This window comes from Palaemon carinicauda, chromosome 20, assembly GCF_036898095.1.
Source record: "Palaemon carinicauda isolate YSFRI2023 chromosome 20, ASM3689809v2, whole genome shotgun sequence".
NCBI lineage: Eukaryota > Metazoa > Arthropoda > Malacostraca > Decapoda > Palaemonidae > Palaemon > Palaemon carinicauda.
Genome location: NC_090744.1, coordinates 115646034 through 115660430, shown reverse-complemented (window position 1 = coordinate 115660430; position 14397 = coordinate 115646034). Strand labels below are relative to the sequence as shown.

Sequence of the window (14397 nt, the reverse complement as noted above, 5' to 3'; positions counted from 1 at the left end):
AACCTGTTAGGCTGGGAGGAACGTAGAGAGTAGAGGTCCCCTTTTTGTTTTTGTTTCTTTGTTGATGTCGGCTACCCCCCAAAATTGGGGGAAGTGCCTTGGTATATGTATGTATGTATGTATACAAACCTGGAGCTTTAGCACTTTACACACACTGGTTCTGCCAACACCTACTACTGGAAAGTCCTGCCGCAATTGCGAAAATGACGCTTAATCGCTAGTGCTGGTGTAAGTGGGGGGTTAGACTACCCCCTCCCAAACTAGCAAAGGGTAGTTACACTTTGCTAAAAAAAACTTTATCAGCATCTTTCAGCTTCGCCGAAATAATACTCCATAGTAAAGAGCAGAACGTTTGTACATACATACATATACCAAGGCACTTCCCCAATTTTGGGTGGTAGCCGACATCAACAAATGAAACAAAAACAAAAAGGGGACCTCTACTCTCTACGTTCCTCCCAGCCTGACAAGGGACTCAACAGAGTTCAGCTGGTACTGCTAGGGTGCCACAGCCCACCCTCCTCCGTTATCCACCACAGATGAAGCTTCATAATGCTGAATCCCCTACTTCCGCGGTCATCTAAGGCACCGGAGGAAGCAGCAGGGCCTACCGGAACTGCGTCACAATCGCTCGCCATTCATTCCTATTTCTAGCACGCTCTCTTGCCTCTCTCACATCTATCCTCCTATCACCCAGAACTTTCTTCACTCCATCCATCCATCCAAACCTTGGCCTTCTAGGAATAATAAAAATGACTAACATTTGTTATTTTAAACTATATTTTAAGAGATTTATGTCACTTACCTCAATGTTTTACCGAGCCATTTTAATTTTCTTGTATACCCAGCTGTAGTAAACATGCATTTCACGTTCTTATCTCAAATGAACCCAGTTGTTTTCACCAAGCTTTTGCCATTTTCTTATACTGCGGTAAACATGCATTCATATTTTTTCAGGGAATGAATTACAGGAGCCTGGTGAGCCCTTGAAGGAGGGACACATACGTGATAGTAACAAGACGACTCTGATAGCACTTCTGAAGCAGCACAATTTTCCTTTTATTGATGCTGGCATTGCCCGTGACGAACCAACTGAACTTCTTAACATTCTCAAAACGGCCTTATCAGAAGCAGACATATTGGTGACTACAGGGGGTGTCTCAATGGGCGAGAGAGACATTTTGAGACCAGTGCTTCAGTCTGATTTCGGAGTTGACATTCATTTTGCTCAAGTAAGATTGTTGAGCTTTGTAATGGTCTTATCGGTCACCAAAGATAGATTGTCCTTACTTTTTACTGTACCATTTTAGTAACATTTAATTAATATTAACCCTTTTACCCCCAGGCTATTTGGAACTTTCCAACCCTTAACCCCCCGGCATTTATTTTTTTCAAGCACATTTTCCAATATATATTTTTTAAATTGCTCTAACAGCCTTAATTTTTGTCATAGAGATGTCAGGTTGGTCTCATTCTTTTGAAAAATACCTGAAGTTTCTCATAAAGTTATCAAAAATATGTAAAAAAAATTTAAATAGTAGCTTTTTGCAAGGACGTACTAGTACGTCCATGGGGGTAAAGGGATGAGTTTTGTGAAACGGACCAGTACGTCCATTGGGGGTAAAAGGGTTAATCAGTCTTAAACAAATATAGATGCAGTATTAACCTTTTTAATTGTAGTTAACTATTTTGTAATATAAGTGAAACATTCATCATTGTTAGTGTTCATTCTAGTTGTTAGTATTTTTCTTACTGAAATTAATTTTCACCAGGTATACATGAAGCCAGGCAAGCCAACTACTTTTGCTACTTGTACCTACAAAGGCCAGAAGAAGTTGATTCTTGGCCTTCCAGGTAATCCTGTATCTGCTGTGGTTACCTCTAACCTTTACTTGTTACCTTTGTGCCGAAAAATGAGCGGATGGACAAACTACATGTACACCGTAATTAAAGCGAAGGTTTGTAACATCTTTTTTCAATTTACATTTTGTTAACCCTTTTACCCCCAGGCTATTTGGAAATTTCCAACCCTTAACCCCCAGGGGTTATTTTTTTTTCAAGCACATTTTGTAGTATATTTTTTTTTAAATTGCTCTAACAGCCTTAATTTTCATCATAGAGGTCAGGTTGGTCTCATTCTCTTGGAAAATGCCTGAAGTTTCTCAAAATATCAAAAATATGCCAAAAAAATGTAAATAGTAGTTTTTTGCAAGGATGTACCGGTACGTCCATGGGGGTAAAGGGATGAGTTTTGTGAAACGTACCAGTACGTCCTTTGGGGGTAAAAGGGTTAAATTACGACAATTATGTGCATAATGTTAATAGCATTAAACTTTTTATTAGTTATATTTAAGAAAACTTGTTGCAAGCTATTACAAATATTTAATTCAACTAAGTACTTGTTAAACTACTCCAAAAATCTTGCATTTCAATAGAAATACTTTTGAATATATAAACTTACCAAATAAAGAATGCTATTAAAGTGTGATTTAAAATGTGATAGTTTGTAGAGACCATTATATTATATTTCTAGTCAAATATGTCTTTCCAAAAGGTTTCGTAAAATTTGTCTTTCCAAAAGGTTTCGTAAAATTTGTCTTTCCCAAAGGTTTCGTAAAATTTGTCTTTCCCAAAGGTTTAATAAAATTTGTCTTTCCAAAAGGTTTAGTAAAATTTGTCTTTCCAAAAGGTTTCGTAAAATTTGTTTTTCCTAAAGGTTTCGTAAAATTTTTCTTTCTTTAGGTTTACTAAAGGTTTCGTAAAATTTTTCTTTCTTTAGGTTTACTAAAGGTTTCGTAAAATTTCTTTTGAAACGGTTTAGTAAAATTTGTTTTTCCTAAAGGTTTTGTAAAATTTGTCTTTCTTTAGGTTTAGTAAAATTTGTCTTTCCAAAAGGTTTAGTAAAAATCTTGTATTAATCCACTTTGGGAATGGAGGGACTCTGGATTATGAAAAGTATTTATACCATATTTTGAAGGAGTCCTTAATGTGCATCCTTGATGATCCAAGCTTTTATTTTAAAATTAAAGTTTGTAAAGCATTAGAAAAATCTCATGAGATTTTAACCCTTTTACCCACCAGCTAACCAGTTATTTGGAACTTTGCAACCCTTAACCCCCAGGCATTTTTTTTTCAAGCACATTTTGAAATATATATTTTTTTAATTGTCCTAAAAGCCTTAATTTTCGTTATAGAGAGGTCAGGTTGGTCTCATTCTTTTGGAAAATGCTTGAAGTTTCTCAAAGTTATCAAAAATATGCAAAAAAAAAAAATTTAAATTGCAGTTTTTTGCAAGGACGTACCAGTACGTCCATGGGGTTAAAGGGATGAGTTTTGTGAAACGTACCAGTATGTCCATTGGGGGTAAAAGGGTTAACTGCTCTGTTGGGGTCTTTTTACGTACATTTTGTCTTACACTTTAATCAAGCACAGTTTGCAATTGGTTGCTTAACTATTACAGCAGCCTAAACTGCAAATTTTAGAAAATACAGTTATCACTGAAGTACATAAATGTTATCAATTTAGTATTTATGAAATTATTACACAAGTGCATTTAAAAAAAATTGTCTTAAGCTGGCAACCACAAATATGGTTTAGAAATTGATTCTTTCATCATGTGTTTGAATGTTATCTTACTTTTAATATATTTCTTTAGAATACATTGTTTTTACAGTACAATTTACAGTGCAATAATTTAGAATCATAAATAATAAAATATAAAGTGATTAAGATGTGAAATTTTACTGAGCTTGGGAAGCATGTCGAAAATTTTAAATTTATTGATTTACTTGAAATCTAATAGAATTTATTTTCTGAAAGCATTAAATGTTCATCATAATTATTGATATAATTTTCAATCCTTATAAGATTGCTTCATATGATGGTGTACATAACATTAATAGTTTTTTGCTGTGTACTTTCAGTTTCTTGGATTTCGGCTTTTAGTTTGTATCTGATCTTGTTTCATCCCCACCTAGGCTTTCAACTAGTGTTCTTTCATCTACTTTTATCCCCCCTAAATTTTTATTTAATTTTTAGAAGGAATAAAGGGAGGATTCATAGTGAAGTACGATGTAATGCATAGTAAATACTCTTTAGTTTAGAGCAGTACTGTCCTCATTAACGACTTAGCGGGCAAGTCCAAAACAGAAGGATGACCTGGAGAGCGTAGTAGGTGTCGGTGGAGTAGTCCAACTGTATTCTCTAGGGCCTGTCACGGCCCTCCCCTTTGATGAAGGGATTATCTAAATGGAAGACAGCCTGTGAATAGTGGTTTACACACGCCCTTGTTAAATACACGACACCAACAAGGTGTTCACGCGATGGTTGTAACCTCTGCATTCCCTGCTTTTATCTTTCTCTAGTATATTTGGAAGATTTATATTAGAAAAGTGTAAAGAAGGACCCTTTTTCACCGGGCGTCACAGGTCTCTCCCCCAGAAATAGAGTTTTCCTTCGTCAAAATCCCTTTTTGTCTAAAATATTTTCCTCAAGGATAAAGTAAACATTCTGTACTTTACTAAGAGTGTAAATTATAATTCCCATATTTTATTGAAAAACTTTCATGATGGTAAACCATGCATTTATCTTCTTTCAGTTAAGCGCACCTGTTCATCTTGACCCGAGGCCCGAGTACCATCGAGCAACGTTATGCTGGAAGCCAGGGGATGAATTTCCCACAGCCCATTCTACTGGCAACCAAATTTCATCTCGCCTCCTGTCACTGGTATCAGCTCAAGCTCTCCTTAGACTTCCAAATCGTACTGAAGAATTGAAATCTCTTCCACAGAACTCTCTAGTTGATGCCATAATTCTAAGGTTATAGGTAATATTTTCTTTGGGAAAAATTTTCTGCTCTGTTCTTATATGTGGATATATTATTTGTTACTTTATAAATGACTTTGTTCTAAGGGTATAGGTGTATCATAATAACCACTTATTGTTGCTTACTGTATAATCATTTTTGTACATATCTAAGATTAAAGTATTGTATTGGATTCTGTTATTAAAAAAGATATAAAGAATGCCTAGAAATACCCTTTGTAAATATTTTATAAGATGCATAAGATGTTTCAACACAAATACAAACCATAGTTTACTTACAGAAGATGGATAAAGGCAGCTAAAACTTTTAACAAGGTGTTAACAATCGGCAGGGTGGTACAGCAATTACCCTGTCAGCAGTGGAGAGGCAACTAGTCTCCTGTGACCTCAATTACATTTTAGCCATCAGAGAATGAACTTGAAATTAGCTAACTTTTTCTTTGTATTTTCAGCCTGCTTGTGTGCATCATCATGCCCCGGTGTGCAGCCTAAGGCTTGCGGCTCATTTATGATGCGTGTCGAGGTTGATCTTCACAGTTTTTGCCGGGCATGAAGAGGACACGTATATTCGGAAGCCTATCCGTGTAGTTTGTGGCCATCCTCCCAGTGGGTGCTGTTCAACTGGAGGAAGAGGAAGTCCAAGAGAGATTCTCCGCTTGCGGAGTCTTCCTCGAAATCTAAGTTTTCCCAGCCAGCTTCTTCTTCCCTTGAGACTCTTCCCTTGCGGGCTCCTCCGAAAGGCGCTCAGGAAAGAGTGATGGAGTGATGGTCCTTTTAACGCTCGGTCAGGCTCCCGCTGTTTCTCCAAGGGCAACAGTGGCACCACGTTCTTTGAGAAACTTTTTCACTCTCCCTTCATTTCAGAAAGCTGACACCCTTCACTTACTGTGGCCCTCCCTGGGTATTGTTAGCTCCCTCAGCGGTTCCTGGAAGAGTAACGTCGCCTGCAAGCAGATGAGCCAGGGGTTCTTCTCTTTAACAGGCCTCCTGTACTGCTGCTGACACCTCTGCAGATCTCTCTTTGAGGTGTACCATTTTGGAGTCTCTAACCCATCAGAGGTCACCGCTCGTCTTTGGTTGAGGTTGTCGTTGGGGGGGCCCTGCAGCTCTTCAGATCCTGTCCTTGAAGCGAGGACTTGTCGGAGGGGCGATCTTTCCTCTTCGGAATGAGATCCCGGCACTTACTCTTGCAGTCGGCGTTGACCTTTTCCTGTTGCCTCTAAGGCCAAAACTTTGCCTTCGAGACCTACTGTTGCTAGACCTGCTCCTACTGACGATTCTTTCCCTTGCCCTTCGCACAAGGTGGACTCGCCTTTAGAGGATTGATGATCCTCAGAGAGGGGTCTGTCTCCTCTCGCAAGCATTAGTTAATAGCCCTGCTTCATCGCCTTCCTCCTTGCACAAGCGCTTCAGATAGTCCATAGAGAGGTCTTCATCGCGCTTGCGCAAGACTCTCCGTAGCTGTAGGTGCAGATGTTCCCATACTAAATTCAGCCATCCTTCCCCTGCGCACTCCCGTCATTCTCCTTCGCTTCGTTGCAGACAGCCTTCAGGACGATCTACGCCCTTGTTCTTCAGGTATTCCTTGCCTTCTCAATTGAGGCATACTTTGTCTTTGTGCTCTGACTGCGCCGCTCCAGCTCACTCCACACAAGTTTCAAGCGCTTTGCGTTCTCCTTCATCTCGTAACGAGTCTTCATCGCCTTCTTGCTCATATTACGTCTTGCCTTTGCACAGTGGATGCTTTGTGTTCCGACTACGCCGGGCCCTCCTTACGACACGATTATTACTCTCCTTTGGCTTCGAGTCTTGCTTCCTCTGGTCAAGAAATGCACCCCGGATCCCCTCGCTTCCTAGGTATTTCATCGGCAACGAGTAGTAGTAGTTATCACGCACCTCGCTGTGACCAAGTGCCTGTTTCGCGCAATAATTGGACAGAGATCCAGGATACTACAACTGCCCATTCTCTCAGGACATCTAGTGTGTCAAAGGCCAACTCTTCTCCTGCAAGAGAGGAAGTATCAACAAAAGGCAAGATCCTACAGAAGCTAAATTATCTGGATGACACACAAGCACATACTTGAGCATCCTGATCCTGGAAGAGTGGTCCATGTGCAACACGAAGACATCATCGATACTCGAAGACATCATCGATACTCGCCCAGTAGAGAGGCTGCTAGGCGCTCTCCTCTGGGTATAAATGACCCGTCATCTCCTTGGTCGTCCAGGGAATTCGTTTTTACCAGACTTCACAGGAGCAACATTCATATTACTCCACCACCAAGGAATCACAGAGGCTCCATTTCTCTGAGAGAGATTACTCTCACAAAGAACTACAGGTTGATCCAGATCACCTTCTCGGAGGATCTCCTTGAACCAGCAATGTTTGAGACCATCATGTCGGACCATCCGTCCCATTATCACTTTTTTTGGCAGATGCTAATAGGAGAGAGCTGAAGAACTCAGTCAGTCATCGATCCTTAAGGGGCAGCAAACCAAGCCTTCCGCCTCACCCGATGCGAGTTCAATTTCTTCTCCCACTTCTTGAGCTATTGATGTTCAAGATTGGTCTTTCAAGAGGAAGCAAATGCCCAGAAAGATTCCCCTCCGGAGTAATTGTCGAAAAAGTCAGTGGATGCACTCCCTTCACCAATGAGCCCGCAAGAACTCCCCCCCCCCCCACGACTGAGGAAGGGAAGCCTTAGCTTACGTTTATGAAGGTTATCAGGACAACCCATTCAGAGAATTGAATTTGGGAAGTCTTTACTTTGTCTCCCAGGGGTAGGAGGTCTGTTATTAATCTCCGCTGCCAGTCTCTTCCCCGTACCAAACCTAAGTTGGAGCTTCCGTGGATCTTGATGGCCAAGGATGTCTAGCAGACGGTAGAAGAGGTTGGAGAAGAAAGGCTCGCTGAGTTCGAGCAAGTCTTCACGTTTCGTCCCTGTTCCCCCACCATAGCAGAAGGCATATTATAAAATCTCTTGGATTCTGCTGTGGTCAAATTAGCCAATGGTTGTTCATCGGATATTTTGTCCTTCATTCCCATCTTTTTTCCAAGAAGATGGTGGCCAATATGGAAGCCATCTTGATGAACGGCATGCAGACAGCCTCCTGGATTGATAACTGGTCCGGCACAGCAGGGTATCTGGCAAATACGGAGAACCTTTCCGACCCGAAGAAAAAGAAGGGGCTCAAGACCTTGTTCTTATAGGGACCAGAGCAGCTAAGTATTTAATATGTCAGGACACCAACCCGTGGGCTAACTGTGTTCTTAAGCATCGTGAAGTCAACACAACAAGGTTGCACAAAAGAATCTGCAAGCATGAGTGCATGGATTCAGGAAATTTCCCCATTAGACCAACCTTCATGTTTTTCTTCAGAAGCTATCTCTGCGGAGACTGATAACTCAAGGGAGACGTAGTACTCGGTAAAGCAGAGAGCAATGTCCTTCAAGCAGCCGCAGCCCTCCACTTCATCTCTACCTAGATCTTCAAGTCAGAGATATCATTCAAGGAAACCAGTGCAGCAAGGCTTGGGCCCAACTCAACCCATCCTGAAGAAACCCTCCCTGTTCTTTTCTTTTTGCCAAAGCCAGGATCACACGAGAGGGAGATGGAAGGAAAGAAGATGATGCCTACCATAGAATTGGAGGAGGTGAAGGTTCCAAGGGGCAGAGGACGGGACTGTCCAAGTCCTCCAATCTGGAGGTCTCCTCGTGTTCACCAGCTCTTCCCCTCCTCTGATTCCTCCATCAACAATGTCACAATTTTATTGCCAAAGGTTCCAAAAGCATCGTGCTATGCTGTAGAAGGTTTGGGAAATAGTCGACAAGTGCGTCCTGCAGGAAGTAGAGGATGGGTCTCCTGGCTTCTTCAGTCTACTCTTTCTTGCAAGACGACATCTGGAGGCTGGAAACTTATCAACGACTTATCCCTGAATCTCTATGTCACATCATTTAAGATCTAGACAGTGGCTATGGTCATTCACGCTGTCAGAGTGGAGGAGTTCATGCTCACACTATACATAAAGGACACTTATTTGTAAGTTTCAGTTCATCCAACATCCAGGAAATACCTTCAGTTCATCCAACATCCAGGAAATACCTTCAGTTCATCCAACATCCAGGAAATACCTTCAGGTATTATTATAACTAGACTGGTGGGGTATGTTGACGACTGGCAGTCTCAGAGATTCTTCTGGTTTACCGGAACATGCTTCTCAAGTTTTGTCAGAACCTGGGGATCCTGATAAACTGGGAGAAGTCTACCCTCAACCCAAACTAGAGCCTGTTTTATCTAATCATGCCATTCAACACACCAAGGAAAGGTCTTTTTGTCGGATGACAGGATATCATGGCTCAGTCAAGTGATGCTCCGATTCTGCAAGGTCCTCCTCGTACCATTATTTCATCTTGAACGGTGGTGCTCCCTCTCAAGTCTTTGCTTGTGGAAATCCGAGCCTTTCTCTGAAGCGCGCAACTTCCTAACGGGAGTGGAAGAAAGGTGTTGGGAGCTGAACTCTCCTTCCCTCTCAGAAGAGGAGAAAATCTGTGCCTATGTGTTGTTCTGTCTTCTTTGATTAGTGCAAGGGTAACTTAGTTTGGTGTACTAACCCCACATCCAACTGGCACATGATGAAAGGCTGACAAGATCTGCGCAAGCATCTGTATGATGACTTGGCACGTCGGCAGGGGATATCCTGTATCCCTTCCTCTTGTACGCTAGGTCTTTGGGGGATTAAAGAAATCTGGATGCCGATGTGCTTCACCCGATAAGCTCAAATTGTAATTGTCTTCTTCTCTTTGAAATGGTAGTCTACCCGGGATCCGAACATATGTTTCTTCAGTGGTGAAACATAGCCCTTCTTTTCAATCTTCTTTGGGGGATCTGGTCCTGAGAATGTACAAATCACAGTCAAAAGAGGTAGGTCTGGCCGATGAAAGAAGGTGGTTCCATCTCTTAGTCCCTCACGCTTAAGAAAGCGGGTACTTTCAATGGAGTGGTTTCCTCTAGTTTACCAGCCCAGATGAGGTCCAAAAACTTTTCTGACGGTTTGCATAGTTTTGGGAAAACTTTTCTCTATCTCGAGGCAATTGATCTCTCCCTGCATAGTTTTATTGGCCAAACGAGGACATCAGCTTAGGCGCCTCCTCCACACTGCTGATGAAGAAGGGAACACCTGCAAACAAAGAGAGGGTGCCACCACTGACTGAGACCCAAGGGTTACCTCACCTTTTCCACACGTTGGTGCGTGGGAGCTAGTGTCCATACCTGCACCCACTACTGGAGCTTTAGTGGGGAGAAACAAGCTGACACTGTAGCTTGAGATGAAGGAATAGGTTTGGGAACCTAAACTGCTGTTTGGGAAGGCAAGCAATCCCACTCCCTTCTTCTCCAACGATATGTCAGCTGCTCCTCTAGCCAGTCCTTACATTACAGGCAGGTTGAGGATAGGGTCCCTGCATGGAGAGCAAGTCAAATTTACGGGAAGCTAACAAATCTTTACAATCAATTTATCACTTCATCAATTCTAAAATTGAATTAGAAAAATAGAATAAGAAATGGTTACAAAACTTACAAGGATGAATTATAAATAAATAAAAATGCCAGTAAAGTGATAAATTTTGCACATTAACAACCACAAAATATTCTTACCAAGAAGGTGGATACTGATACCTTCCAATTTGTCACTGGTATGCAACAGTGGAAAATCCCTTGACTGTTCTGGTTCCTTATAATATATCTGAGAACAAGAAAAGGTTTAAAAAACAAAGACAGTAAAGGTTTAACAAAAGCTCAAATTAAGACCTTTTTTTTATTGTATCCAATATCAAGTTTGGAACCACAACCTTTTTTTTTTATTGTCACAGATGTGGGATAGGATATCAGGATAAATGAAAAATAGACTTTGACACAAATAACATTAGAAATGCAAGTAAAAAAGTTATACACATTGAAATTATACTTATTTACACCGAGACTACACATTCTTTAGTACTAAAACCTTAGGGTTTATGGAATAAGGCTCTTGCATAGCAAATACAACATTGGATGGCATGCATCACAAAAGGCTTCTCTGTTACAAAGATATTACAGTACCATACAAGTTTGTAATATACGCTTAATTGTACTCCGTACCAGAGACCAACACAACACTCAAATCATCGTAGTCTGGTCATCCAAAATTTCACACAAAGATGGTACATATATTAACACACTTGACAAATTAATCAACTTCACTCTTCTATTTCCAAAACAATCACATGACTCTCTAACATGTACACCAATCCAGTTTTAGAAGTTATAATTATCAATTTGGCTTCTTATTATACTATTGAATCTTGCATATTTGAAGAGCTTGAACACATTCAAGTCTCCATTTAGCTATTTAAATCTGACTAATCAAACAGATTATCATTTCCATAAAACTTCAATATGTGACCAAAGACTATAGTCCATTTCTTTTAGCGATGCATATTTGCACCGACTCGCAGCGGTGCCCTTTTAGCTTGGAAAAATTTCCGTATCGCTGATTGGTTGAACAAGATCATTCGAACCAATCAGCGATCAGGAAACTTTTCCGAGCTAAAAGGGCACCGCCGCGAGTCGGTGCAAATATGCATCGCTAAAAGAAATGGACTATAGAAGAGTTAAATTTCTAATAACTGGAATTTGTGACGATCCGAACACATTTTGCTTATCTTAAATATCAACATCATCATCCCTTTACTGATTGCACTCTTGCTTCCACTAGATATTTCATCAGCTTCTAAGAAACTATTTAAATACAAAATATGCTTCTGTCAAAACTTTAAATGAGAAGAAAATTAAAAATTATGATATTGTTAAAACTTGAGAGTTGGCTACACAGATAGATACCATTCATTGTTTAAGCTGAATGATACAAGTTACAGATCCCAAAGGTATACAGATTCTGGGAATTTTACCTTTAAATAAGTAATACTATACTGTATCATGATGAAAATGGTAGGATGAGTTAGGCAAACCTTATGTTCTCGGCTTTTTGTATGCTCAAAGAACTTTTAAAAAACAAACCTGAAAATTTACTTTAGTACATTAAAAGTCGTCACCCTCATAAACTAACTGCATTAGTCATTTTCTCCACTTGTTGGGAAATAAAAAAAAGAACCCTCTCATTTCCTAATTCTTTATATCATTGAATTGAGTTTCAATTCACAAATTCTTAACAGAAGAATTTGTGAATTAGAATTTGTTAATTGAAGCTCAACACAATGATATAAAAAATTAGGAAATGAGAAGTTTTTTTTTATTTCCCAACAAGTGGGGAAAATGACTTAGGCAGTTAGTTTATGAGGGTGAAGAAGTTAGAAAAGTGTGCAGCATTTAAGTTTTTTTTTATTAAATTGTTGACTATCATAAGTTCTTTAAATATTATAAGATGTTTAAGCATGCAAACCAAGATCAATAAATTTACTAACTAAAGAAATTTCTTTAATTTTAATTTTTATCAGTGCATTTCATAATCAACAAGTATAAATAGCAGTTTTGTTTTTATTAAAACAGAAGCTCAAAATCTCTCGTGAAGTCCTTTAAAATAATTAAAACCAAACCGACTGTACTATTTTTACTTTATACTTACTTCATCATGATTTTCAACAAGCAGATTGATAACCTTAGTAAAATAACCGTCTTTGGATTACTATAGAAGGCCAGCCAATAGGGCTTATGCCGACTTATTTTCAAAGATGTGGTTAAAGGTTTGCCTATAATATAATCATTGATGAATTACAATTGTGACAACTTACAAATAAATCATGTTTACTATTTTGCATATGAGGGAAAAGTTTATATAATTCCCAACTGCCTTCTAACAAAACCATGACATTTACAGACCGCTAACTAAATGGTATAGGTAAATTCCAATATCTATTCAATGAGTATTAATAATATGTTTTCTATACCTCTGCAGACAAATGCAGTACAATCTTTCTTAAAAGTGATGAAATTTTAACATTTCCACTTTGTATAATACAAAATGCAATTTCATATCTTGGTAACTAGAGTAGTCACTCGATAAAATCTATCTTATTACTGAAACAGATTATTCCTTAACTCTTTTACCCCCAGGCTATTTGGAACTTTCCAACCCTTAACCCCCAGGCATTTTTTTTTTCAAGCACAATTTGCAATATATGTTCTTTAAATTGCTCCAACAGCCTTAATTTTCGTCATAGAGAGGTCAGGTTGGTCTCATTCTTTTGGAAAATGCCTGAAGTTTCTCATAAAGTTATCAAAAATATGCAAAATAAATGTAAATAGCAGTTTTTTGCAAGGACGTACCAGTACGTCCATGGGGATAAAGGGATGAGTTTTGTGAAACGTACCAGTACGTCCATTGGGGGTAAAAGGGTTAAACAAGAAGGCTCTCACATGCTCCTAAAGATCCATCCGAGACACACAAGGCAGTACAGTAATTCCACCATGAAACTTTTAGTTAAAACATTGCTCTTAACAATGTATCTTTGGAAGGCATCTCCTAATATTTCAATGATTTCCAACACATGCTAAAGTACAAAAGCTTTGTACGAGATGATTTACGTTAATTCTTTGTAAAACTATTCAAGCATTTTGCATTTACTCAAGATTATTTTTAACCTTTTAAGTAAAGCATTTTGTGCTATGTAGTTTCATAATAATTTGGTTCATAACCTCCCAAATATCATCATGTTGAAATTTTTGGGTACTTGATGTGGGTGTTGGTATTGATGCTTAAGTATACATGTACTTAATATACAAGATGTATTTAACTGTAGAATAATATACTGGTCCTTATGATAAAAATATGAAAAAGCAGCTTTCTAGACACCTAATCTCTTCTCGTACTCTTTTAATTGTTCGACAAAGCCTGTATTAGGTCTGATGAAGGATCTTTTGGTCTTCACAAATTTGAATGCCTCTTCATAATTCATACCATAATGCCTCATAAGGTAAGCAATGACAACAGAAGCTGAACGGGACACTCCAGCATTGCAGTGCACTAAGACACACCCTCCCCCTACAACAACGTTATGAATGAAGTCGCAACACTCGTCTAGGATGTCGATGATACGGCACGAGGGGGTATCTAATGCCGCTTTGGTCTTGTAAGTGAACCATCCTTCAAACAAGTTGTGTATTCCAGTTGCTACATTAAGAATATGAGTGATTTTATTGTTGGTCAAGATGTCAAGATCATGGGCAACGTCCTGAGAGCCAATAATAACGCCGTTCAGAATGCGAGTATATCTGAGGTCTGGTTTCGTGTCGACGACAAAACCAGGACCGATTGTTGACAGAGGAGTTACAACTTGGGATCCATCTGCCTTGAATTCTTCAATTCTTGACTGACCATCTGGGGTGGTGACTTGAGTATAGGTGTGACGTAATACACTGCGCTTGGCAGATAACTGTTCAGCTAAACTTGACATTTTTGGTAATTTTTTAAACTACGATACAGGAATTCACATTACAAGTTCCAGGTTTCCATAGGAATATTCATTCTAAATCACTAAATAACAGAGGTACTGATTGCATAAGAAATTAATACTGTTAA

At 39.3% G+C, this 14397-nt stretch overlaps 2 protein-coding genes across 3 annotated transcripts in view; one reads left to right on the top strand and one right to left on the bottom strand.

The window, feature by feature from the left end:
- cin (Molybdenum cofactor synthesis protein cinnamon) overlaps window positions 1–4997 on the top strand; it is a 48622-nt gene extending 43625 nt beyond the window's left edge. For both annotated transcript variants that reach the window (XM_068344210.1, XM_068344211.1), the window contains exons 6-8: window positions 958–1232; window positions 1773–1958; window positions 4598–4997. In XM_068344210.1, coding sequence (XP_068200311.1) covers window positions 958–1232; window positions 1773–1958; window positions 4598–4825 — 689 coding nt within the window. In that variant the 3' untranslated portion in view covers window positions 4826–4997. The remainder of the gene's footprint in view (window positions 1–957; window positions 1233–1772; window positions 1959–4597) is intronic.
- A 7135-nt stretch (window positions 4998–12132) lies between these two features.
- On the bottom strand, window positions 12133–14272 carry Mkp (MAP kinase-specific phosphatase). The gene has a single exon (XM_068344209.1). The coding sequence runs from the start codon at window positions 14270–14272 to the stop codon at window positions 13664–13666; it is 609 nt and encodes a 202-aa protein (XP_068200310.1). The 3' UTR covers window positions 12133–13663.
- Window positions 14273–14397: the final 125 nt, after the last annotated feature.

Coding starts and splice junctions, on each gene's coding strand:
- Mkp (XM_068344209.1), bottom strand. CDS start 14,272: ATGTCAAGTTTAGCTGAACAGTTATCTGCCAAGCGCAGTGTATTACGT.